This window comes from Chenopodium album, chromosome 10 (assembly GCF_948465745.1).
Source record: "Chenopodium album chromosome 10, dcCheAlbu1.1, whole genome shotgun sequence".
NCBI lineage: Eukaryota > Viridiplantae > Streptophyta > Magnoliopsida > Caryophyllales > Amaranthaceae > Chenopodium > Chenopodium album.
In genome coordinates, this window is record NC_137843.1 from 35,838,941 (window position 1) to 35,849,941 (window position 11,001).

The 11,001-nt window shown below is 35.7% G+C and overlaps 1 protein-coding gene across 4 annotated transcripts; it reads right to left on the bottom strand.

The window, feature by feature from the left end:
• Window positions 1-1,785: 1,785 nt before the first annotated feature.
• Window positions 1,786-10,581, bottom strand: LOC145562415 (protein NLP9-like). Of its 4 annotated transcripts, none has more exons than XM_081622686.1 (7): window positions 10,115-10,581; window positions 9,879-9,923; window positions 8,381-9,535; window positions 7,643-7,687; window positions 6,790-7,530; window positions 4,301-4,421; window positions 1,786-3,067 (listed from the first exon to the last, which is right to left on the bottom strand). In XM_081622686.1, the coding sequence occupies exons 3-7, from the start codon at window positions 9,323-9,325 to the stop codon at window positions 2,112-2,114; spliced, it is 2,808 nt and encodes a 935-aa protein (XP_081478812.1). In that variant the 5' UTR covers window positions 9,326-9,535; window positions 9,879-9,923; window positions 10,115-10,581; the 3' UTR covers window positions 1,786-2,111. The 4 variants fall into 4 exon arrangements, with proteins under 4 accessions (XP_081478812.1, XP_081478815.1, XP_081478813.1 ...); XM_081622689.1 differs by having other exon boundaries at window positions 8,381-9,017; window positions 10,115-10,569; XM_081622687.1 differs by having other exon boundaries at window positions 9,879-10,581.
• Window positions 10,582-11,001: the final 420 nt, after the last annotated feature.

The window sequence follows — 11,001 nt, forward strand, 5'->3', positions numbered from 1 at the left end:
GGTCACACCCAAGCAACTAACGATCAGACACGACGAATTAATTCGGAAGGAATTTATGAGTTGCTCGAGTAATTAATATTTAGACGTCGAAAATCGATCTAGGAGCGTCGAAACCGAGCGTCGCAAATCCAGTCGAATTAATTCGAGACGAGACGGTAAAATATATAATTAATCAATAATTTACCGAAATACCCCTAGCATCGGAATGCCCCGAGCAAACCGAGTGCTAGGGGCATTTGGTATAGCCAAGGTGGCTAGCAAACGCACCATGCCGAGCCTAAGCTGGCTGGTGCGTGCTAGCGCACCATGGCTAGAAAGGCTGCCAGCACATGGCTAGCAAACCATGCTAGCATGTGCGTGGCAGTTTGCAGCCACCCAGTAGCATTGCGCGCATGGCATGCTAGCATAGCAACCATTCCGTTGTAGCTAGCAACAGGGCCAGCACCCATGGCGCGCCAGCCCGCAGCAGCATGGCGTGCATGGTGCTGCGCCGGCCACGGTAGCAGCAGCCAGCCGCACACTAAGCGCCAGCTAGGGGCTGCTTGGGTGCTTGGCTTGGCCTGCCACGTGGCAGCTGCTGGTTGGGGAAAGTGGAGCATGAGGGCCAGTTTTCTCAAGCCTTGGGGATCAAGTTTGGTCCCCCCTTTTCCCTTGTGGTCCTTACCTAACCCCTCCTCTAAGTGTGCCACTTGTTGATTAGTTGTTGGCTATTTTCTTTTATTTTTGATTTAAAAATAAAAGGAGAAAATTGATTTTACCAACTCTTCCACATTGATGGGAGAGTGAATTCTCACTTGAGTTTCCCTATAAATGCCCAACATGGGATTTGGGAAAACCCACTTGAGTAAGAGCTCAATTAGGCATCTCCACTTGAGAGAAAACCTATAAGCTCATAAATTACACAGGTAGCTTATAGCAGCCTATCAGCGTTATAGCTTCCCTAAATGTTCCAGCACGTAGCTGCCATGACATCTCCAACCGAATCTCGAACAACACCCCCAAATCCAGTAGAACCATTGTCAGGTATTCTTTATGTATGAAATATATGCTCTTTACATTATAACTTATATTCTTTTAACATATGCTATTTTGAATTTTGAAATTTGAAATTTGAAATTTTATTTGAAAATGAAATCTTGAATTATTTTTAGCTCAAAATAATTTAAGAGAGAGAAAACTAAATTATCATAGGAATTTGAATTTTTGGAGAGAGAAAAAACTATTTTTTAAGAAATTTCTTTGGTAAAGATTTTTTCCGTTAATATGTAATTTTCTATGAAATTTTTAAAAAGTTGTTATCACGTTCTTTTTGTAATGCCTTTATGTTCTTTGGTAATGCATCTTCTTTGTCAAACACAAACATGTTTTTTGTCAAACACCTATATGTTCTTTTTCAAACTTCTGTATGTTCTTTTTGAAACACCTTTATGTTCTTTGTGCCTTTTTTTGTTTAACAGGGTGCATGATGCACCCGAGTGCACAGATTAGTCATTACCACAAGGTTTGTTTTGCTTTGGTTTCATTTTCTTAAGTTGTAAACTTGTAATATCGTCCAACTTAACCTTGCGTGCACTTTCTTTAGTTGGATTTCTTTAGCCCATGAATTAAATTTGTGCCCAGAGTACAATAGTTACTCCAATTGTGCTTTCATTTTGTTTTTTTGGGTTTAAAACCTTTTGTATTGAGCATGATACTCTAGATATACCTAATACTAATTGGTAAGAGTCCAAATTATGTAATAAGAAATTAACCACAAACAATCCCCTTTTTCAGCAAACAACTCAATGAATCAAAAGCTTCAAAACTTGATTTTGGATCGACTTGTGTCGGATATTGAAAGAAAGTTTTCTATACAAAACATTGAACAAAGACACAAACAATTTCTACGAAGAGGGAGTGCCTTACTCTGCTTCACTAACACATCCATAAGCTACTAAATCTACTGTACAAACCTATATCTACTGTATTTTGTAAGTCGCCGTCAATCTGGAAGGCCAATAGTATGTTTCACATTTTCAGCCACCAGGTTGATTGTCTATCCATGACCCTTTTCTCTAACTTTGAAGAAGCCAAGAGTTTCAGTGGAAATTTTGAGTAGTTCAAGGTGCTACCTAGCAACTTCCAGGTATGAAACAATTGCTACCACCTGAACTGCCTATACTACAAGATAAATCACGGACGAGAAACTTGATGCTGTTTTTTCCAAGATATTCCATTATTTCTAGACACTCTTGTAAATCTGAATCACTTACTAGCATCACCCATTCCTCTTCATCATCAAGGTACTTGAGCTGGAAGGTTCCTACCTGGATCTTAAATCGAATTGCAACTTCTTCGTACAGGTGAAGACATCCAGTACTGGGCTCAAATTTAAATCGGACCGTATCTTCCTTATAGGTGGCTTTAATTGCAATTCGTGATCCACCATCTTCAAGGCTCATTTTATCTTCGGATTGTCTCTGCTTATGATTACTGTTAGGTGAGCTAGACGTGGATCCAGAAGCTTTTGACGAGTCTGTCATGCCTGAAGAAGTAGCCTGATTGTGCTCAGTCACTCCGTCGTCACTTTCCATCTCATCTGGAGCAACTGTACATCCAGGGTTCTGGGAAACAAAATGACGGTATTGACTGTGATCCCTAAGATGAAGTGATCCAATGTCTAAGTCAGACTTGCGCACCTCTTCAATACAATCACTCGATGAAATTGATTTTTTTTGTTGTCCAATTACACAGGAATCATTCTCCACCTTAACAGCAGGAATTTCTCCGACTAGACATGTGGAAGGGAAGCACAGTTCATCTTGCTTAGCAGTTTCACACTTTCTAACAGGTAAAATTTTGCCGGGCAAAAATAGATTATTCCGAGCATCAAGCTCCTGTATGACGGATCCTGCTGCCACAAGCTCCCCTGTCAAAGGATCAAACTTTAATCCCCCTTCTACTCCCTCAACAGAATCAAGAACAGTTTGGATTTTCCTCAGTGAACGATTCACCTTGTTTATCTTCCGTGAAGGCCATCTTGAGATACCATGCTGTCTGCATATCCTTTTTAATGTGGTGGGGCAAACTGCAAAATAATGGGGACTTCTGAGCTCTATTCATAAGCTTATTTAAACATGTTAGTTTGGAAAGATCAACAATCTTGCGGCAATGATGGGCTGACACTAGGTTCACACACAAACTCGATTGACAATAAAAACATACTTCAGCCAGGGTGCAACACATAAAATAAGTACCACTTCAAAATACGTGTATAGAATGCGTACATTCCTGCGTATTAACCTTGAGCGCACTACAAACTTGAAATTTTTAAAGAGCTAGGAGAAAGAAGAAATGTTCAATATGCAACAGAAATTTAGTAATGCATAAAAATAGCATTACTAATAAATAGCTATAGCCTAGGTGCTGTTGAATAACGCAGCAATTAGTGAACACCGACAATATAAAACTGGGTAGTGCAACAGGAATTAAGAGAAAGTAAAACCTGAAATGCAAAAACAAAGATTCTATCCAATGATCAGATGAAACATTTCATTCGAGAACTATAATCATGATAAAATCATAATACTTTTTTAGGAAATTATCAATGATACACTTCAGGTTCGAGTTTTATCAATGATACACCTCATTAAACTTTTATAATCAGCAGTACACCTAAACTTTTCCCTAATCAACTACAGTAACCTAAACGTTAAGTAAACATTAATTATGATTAGTTGACCGCGTTTTAAAGGTTAGGAGGCTAAATATACTGAATTGCCCCTCTCATTAAATTTCCCTCCAAATTTTCCTTCCATTTTTCCCTCCATTTTTGTGAAATTTCCCCTACTTATACACCTTTCTGTTTGTATGCTCCCTTTCCATTCATAGTCTGTTTTTTTTACTTTCTTTTTTTTTTTTCTGAAAAATCAATGGCTTGGAGGGAGATGAACGATCAAAAGTTTTGTATTTAATGTTGTTGGTTGGACTTGGAGGGAGTGTTAATGAGTGGGTTGGGGGGAGGGGGGCATTTTAGTCAAGCTAAGTCAAACCAAAATTGCTGTCAACTAAACAATTAACGTTTACTTAACGTTTAGGTTACTGCAGTTAATTAGGGAAAAGTTTAGGTGTACCGCTAATAATGAAAGTTTAATGAAGTGTATCATTAATTAAAGTCAAAACCTGTAGTGTATCATTGATAATTTCCCTACTTTTTTATTTTAAAAAAAAAATAATAATAAAATCATTATACTTAGCTGCAAGTTACGGAGTACATCTTAATTTGAGACAATATCCAAAAAACGAAGTGAGGAAATATTACCACCAATGCTTTTTGCAGCATCCTTGAGACTCCCAGAAAAGTACTGCTGCAATACACTTAGGCTTACTGTCTTCTCTGCTGTACTTCGCTTTTTCTCCATTGGTCTTCTAGAACCACTTGCCTACAAAAATAATAAATTATCATTGAGAACTCCTTTACATGTCCACCAACAGTTGACCATTAATAAAAAAATCAGTACGATGTTACAGAATATTACTTCATAATTGTATACATACAAGACTTTTGAAACCTTAAAATCGGAGACACAGAGCATGAAAAGCTTTGCTCGTTTGGCAGAAATGTCGAAATTTGCTTAATCAAATACATAAGCAATCATCTGAACATGACTGTAGTAAGGACGTTCCATAAATTTTCGTCACGTAGGTTACAATAAAGGCATAAAGAAACATTTATATAGGATAGGAACATACAAGTTAGTCTCCAAAAATCGATTAATCTTTACCATTAAAAAATTTGTTTTCAAGATTCTCATTACCCTTTCAACAAATATATATTCAGAAGTTGGAAGATCAATTTTTTATGTCGCAAGATGTAATGTAATAGCTCACACCTCTCAGACATTTTACTCAGTGTTACCTTAACATAACCACCTCCACAAATTGCGGACCAAAAAATGCGAATTATTCTACTGAATTGGTATTTTATGCCCAATCATACATATTAGGTAGCGAAAAACAAATCCATACCGAACCTAAGATGAGTGAATTAGGTTACATAGGTTTCACTTATGCTAGGCTTTACAAAGGGGACACAGTGGAAACAACACAACTATATTGGGAAGTGTCTTGGCTGCAAAGGCAAGAGACGCAAAGGGTATTCTACCAAGAAGTTAGTTCTTAGCTGAGGGAAGGGGAATCTAAGGAGAATAGATAAAAATATGTGACAAGGGTATCTAGAAAATTTTTGCTGGCTTTATTGTTTGTGGGAGAAACCCAGGAACACTAAAAAAGTTGATTTAGGCCTTTCAGCATTGTTGAGATGGGTAATGTAGTATCATCATCTCTAATCTCCTTTTTATTCTATCCCTGCACAATCCAAAGTTATCTATCCAAAAATACTCTCACATAAAAAATGAAAATTAAAAACCTAACAAACAGTCCTAAAATTTAATATGGATCTGAGGTGCTTGAGGAGCACAGGTTGCAATTCCCTCTCTATATTCTTTTTGGATACTTGATTCACTCTCCCCATTATTTCTAATCCTTATAAAAACTACTTTTTCTTAAAATATACTTCCTCTGTTTTTCAGTACTTGCATAATATTGACTTACACTATTCTTGTACTAACTTTGACCATGTTTTACTACTGATGTATATAAATAAACTAGATGAAATCCGTGCAATGCACGATTTGTTTCAATTTTTAAAAATAATTTTATATATATATATATTTATGTGCTAAAATTTGTTATATATTTACATAAAATTCCTGATATCAAAAGATAATATTTTATATTTAATTAATTTAAATTGGGAAAACTCATTTGCCAATTTTGCTTACGTGTCATTTAAATTATTTAATTCTAAAAGAAATTAATAATCTCGTATTTAATTGGTTACCACTAAAATTTATTATCCTACATGGCGGGATGAAAAAATTAAATCCTACGTGGCTCTCTAAAAACTTGAGAAAAAACTCCCATATATATATATATATATATATATATATATATATATATATATATATATATTAGATTTCTTTATTTAATTGTTGTCGAGTTAATCTTGACATATCTTTTAATTATATATATAGTTTATTTTTGTAAATTTTAATAAAGCATAATCAAATATATTAATGGTCAAACTAGTAAATTTTAATCTTGGCAAACGTGTATACTCAAAATGATGCAAGCATTGAGAAATAGAGGAAGTAAATATTAAGATGAGTGTATTTAAATGTGCCTCGTGAGCACGATGAGATCATGGGAGTACATCTACCTTGCAATCTGTCACAGGAAACCCTTTTACCTGAGCTTTTTAAAATTAAGCGTAAGGATTAGATATTAAAATTTTACAAAGTACAACAAATAAATGAAGTTCATCAAAGACAGTAGTGTGAAGCCATCAACGTAAAAAATGTCACTTAGTAAGTGGGATTTATGTTGCAACGCCTATATTCAAGACACAAAAAACAATCCCATCAACGTAATTACAAATCAACTACCCCTAACAAAATCAAGCAGATTCACATTCCAGCACAAAACGAATACACACTAATAAGCTATCATAATTAAGCAGCAAAAACAGTCAATTTAACTGTTCTCAGTCAAAAAAACCCTCCCCACAACTCAAAAAATTAAGTTCATTAAATGACATAAGAAGCCTTGTTTATAGCCATTGTGGTGACTAGGTACTATTATTTCAAAACTACAGCTCTTACAAAATGAAATCATCTATTTGATATGAGTATATAGAAGAATTATCACAAAATATCAAAGTTTTAATTAGGGGACAGATATGGACAATACCTTCTCAGAATGGCCATCTTCTTTAATTTGATCATTTATTATGCTAGGGGAATCAAAAGACATCTGCTCAGTTCCAATTGATCCGCTTTGAGCAAATAACTGTGGTAAATCTCTTGGAAAAAAGCTTGGTGATGCTTCACGATTTTCAACTTTTGAATCTGGAGAACCTACCAGTTCTGCATCTGTAACAGTCCTTAAGCTCTTGCATATTCTTTGCATGGTACCTGCAAGGCTATCCAACAATAGCTGCTGCTCCTTATTCCCTTTAATATTAAGAGGCAGAAAGAACTCCAATATGTAGTCAGCATTCCCAGTATAAGTGCTCCTTAGTCTAATTGCAACAGCAGCACCCAGCCCAAACTTCCGGGCATGTTGGACAAGTGGATATTCACTAATATGATAATTTTTGATGTCAGGGAAGAAAAATGGAAGATTTGATTGAAGGGCTTTTCCAGCAACACCTTGTCCTTCTTCAAGACAATGTTCTACGCATGCAGTGACAAATCCTTGCATTTCTTTATCAATCACATAGCAAGCAGTCTCTTCAATGCACAATACAGACTTTTCATTCAGATTTAAACTATCATCTTGAACATATACACTAAACTTTTTTTCACCATCTTCCTCCTCAAAAGTGCAGGGGATCCATGTAAGAGCCAAAGGCAATCTGTGTGCATGGCACACAGCTCTTAACACATCAGTTATTTCTGCCAAGGCAGTCCTCTGGTTTAATGAGAGGCGCTGTAAGTACCAAATTGAAGAAGTGTTGGATTAGGCTTGCAGTTTTAAAAACACATGCAAGGAGTAAAATACAGGAAAAAATCTAGATAGCTTCATAAATCCAGAAATATACCTGATGAAGAAGCCGAGGAGGTGTAGCTGTTCTCAAATTTACTGCCTGAAATGATCAGCAAGGATTAGAGAAGATTTAAGAAGCTTCACACCAATTTGAATGCTGTAAAATATTTTAACTGATACTTCCTTTGTTTTTTATAAGATGCATCACTTTCTAAAAATAGAAGTTTTAATTTAGATGCATCACTTTCTCTTTTTGTTATTATTTTTAACTATTTAGAAATGGATGAAGTAATTAGCAGCAATAATCAAGAAAGATCACATCAGGATAACAATTTTAACAGAAAGCTGTCGAGATGCATTGTTTCCCTGAGATGCTCAATAGAATTAAACATGGAGTGATAGATGAAGACAAGGAAACTGTATGGATCCGGGTCTAAGGATAGGTTAATTGAAACAAATATAAGCGAAGGGCCAATTATAGGAATCCTAATGGAAACAAAGATTAGATTAAACGAAGATGGACACTAGTTAATAGATTAATGGGGGAATTAAAGTCAGGAGAAGTGGACACTTGGTTTCAAATTACGCCAGAAATTGACATTACAACCAAGGTTCAAAATCATAATAACATCTAAACATAAGCGTAGGGAAAAAAAAAAAAATCACCACATGTCAAAACAATATAAATAGATGCATTGAAAACTTTGATAGCCCCAAAATTAAGGCTCCAACCTAAACCAGTTAATAAAGGAACAAGTTTTCTAGGATGCGCAAAGTAAAATGACAAACTTACCTCAAGAGCATGGCAAACAGATTCCATCTCTATATCAAAGTTGGATTTTTCTCTCACAGTAACAAGCTCCAACACAGCAACACATGAGCTTTCATCAGGAGAAAATATCGGTAATGCGACAGATCCACGAACTTCATGATCAAGAGCATGTTTAACTCTTAAGTATTCAGCAGAACTATAATAACTTACATTTGAAGTCCACTCTGGTAACTTGGAAATAAATACACGCCCAGGAAGCCCAGGAAAGGAGCCCGGTTTCTGTTCAATAGAGAAAGTATATGACCTGGATACTTCGCGATAACCTAGCAGCATTTGATCAAGCAAGTACGGCTGTTCACACGTGCTCAATATATAGTGATCTCCAGATCTAATAGGAACCCACACTTGAGCCAAAATCCCTCCCCCAGATGACTCTTTAAATAATGATAACATACGAAGCATCCTCTCAGGCAGTGAAAGCCCAAGAGGCCGAGGAATTCTATTCTGCGACAGCATAAATATGTTCTCTTGTTTCGAAGAAGAATCATTATCCTCTGATGAACCTACTGGAGGACTAAGCTGTGCTTCTTTATGAGGCAGCACCAATTTATCTACGTGATTAAGAGGACTTCCAAACACATTCAGAGTACTGCACCCACTGTCATTCATAGGAAATGCAGAATTGGCATTTTCAGCAAAACTAAGTTGATCATAAGCAGCATAATTCGTGGGCATAAATGGAAGTGATGACAACACATAAGATGCTAACAACTGCTCATTTGAAGAGGGGCTGTTGCACCATCCACCGTAACCATCCAAACTCATCATGTCCGACATGTTTACAAACTGATGATCTTCAGTTGAATTCATTGTTTCGCCATTAACCGCCATAGGGATATCTGATTGAGGACTTGTAGAAGCCCAAAAACTATCTCCCTTTTCCTTAGGAGAAAAGGAGTACTCCATGAAAAAAAACTAACAAAATTACCTCCTAAAATAACAGGACTAAGACAAAACATACATAACGTAGACACCACCAAAATTTTCTCTTCCACAGCTTAAGTCTTCAATATATTCGTCCCTTAACACCAAGTTAAACCAGGCACGTAATCCGCCGAAAATGAAAACGTGTTCACAAACTTGCAAATTGCAATTCAACTACTTCAAAACAAAGACCTAAAGAAAACAATATAAATAAACAATATAAGCTCACATATATTTAATTTTTTCATCCAGTGATCATCTAGATAGTAATCAATATACTATTTCCATCCTACTCGGGCGTGAGGCACGCACGGGGAGGATGCCTGAATATGGTAAATTTTACACCCGGGTCTAAATTGATGGACTAAATTGACAATAAAATTATATAAAGCAAATGCAAAAAAGATTAATTTAGCATTTAAACAAAGTCAAAATCATTTACTCAATTACTAAGCATCACCTAAAAACAGCAAACATATAATAACCAAAAACAAATACCCAAAAAAAAAAAAATTACAATTGATTATGATGATACCTTAGTCAACTGATGTTCAAAGTCAGACACATGATGAGAAAAATCCTGAAAAATCCAAAGTTGCCCAGATTATAGTCACAGGAAATCTTCAAAACCCAGCTTTAAAATCACCAGAAAAATCAAATGAAATGAAAAAACTGGAAACTTTTTAGCGGGAAATGAAGGAACTGTTGAAGCAAATAAATAAATCTTGCTAAAAGAAAACCCTGAACACGAGGAAAAGATTTAACACTAACATTATTAGAGCTGTTGTAATCAAACAACCGACTATTGAACAATAGTTCCTGAAAATCCGACCAAATTTAAGAAATGGGGTGCCTTGAAAATTGAGGAGTTTAATACAGTATTGATAATGGCGGCGGTCCAAAGCATAAATAATAACGGTTTTTTTTTTTTTTATTATTTTATAAAAATGAGGAAATGATGATGATGAAGAAGAAGATGATGATATAATTAGAAAAAAAAAAAGAGGTGGGAATTTGAGAAAGAAAGAGTCAAATTATGAAATTCAGTGCTTTTAAAAATCGGTTGAAATTTATTTTGTCGTTGGGTTTTGGATTTGGGTAAGGTTGTAATGTAAGGGGTGATGTGAGGAGGTGTTTACAGAAGGATTGATTTAGGGGGAAAAAAGATTTGTTGTCGAAGGAAGGAAGGTAGATCCATAAACACCGCTTTGATCTATATGGGATGGGACTTCATCAGTGTGGCCAAAATTGTTGGCGTCACCATTTTGTGGTGTGGGTTCCATTTTTATCTTATTCTTTCTTACCTCTCATAGATTCTCATCCCATACTTGTTATAATCTCATACTTGTTTTATGTAGTTCCATGGTACGCTTATGTCGCTTTTAGGGGGTGTTTGATTCACTATATTGGAATAGATTTGTATTTATACTTATTAGGGATATGAATCTTAAATGTCATACTAGTCTCAAGTTATATGGTTTCATTATTGAAATGGGTTTTTACTTCATTAACGAAATGGATTGTAAATCTGAGAGGGATAGTAGTGGGTAAGGTGAAGTTAGAATTCTTTTGGTATGAAATACTGACGAAGGGGAAAACTAGGTCGTTGACTAATCCTGCCTAATCCAAACAAAATTTATAATCACTTAACAAACCTA

What these genes read in the sequence shown, in the direction of transcription:
- LOC145562415 (XM_081622686.1), bottom strand. Translation starts at nt 9,325, where the DNA reads ATGGAGTACTCCTTTTCTCCTAAGGAAAAGGGAGATAGTTTTTGGGCT. An exon ending in CTGTTTGCCATGCTCTTGAG is followed by an intron (nt 7,688 to 8,380) that starts GTAAGTTTGTCA and finishes TGATCATTTCAG; the next exon opens with GCAGTAAATTTGAGAACAGC. An exon ending in TGCTGCAAAAAGCATTGGTG is followed by an intron (nt 3,068 to 4,300) that starts GTAATATTTCCT and finishes ATTATTTTGCAG; the next exon opens with TTTGCCCCACCACATTAAAA.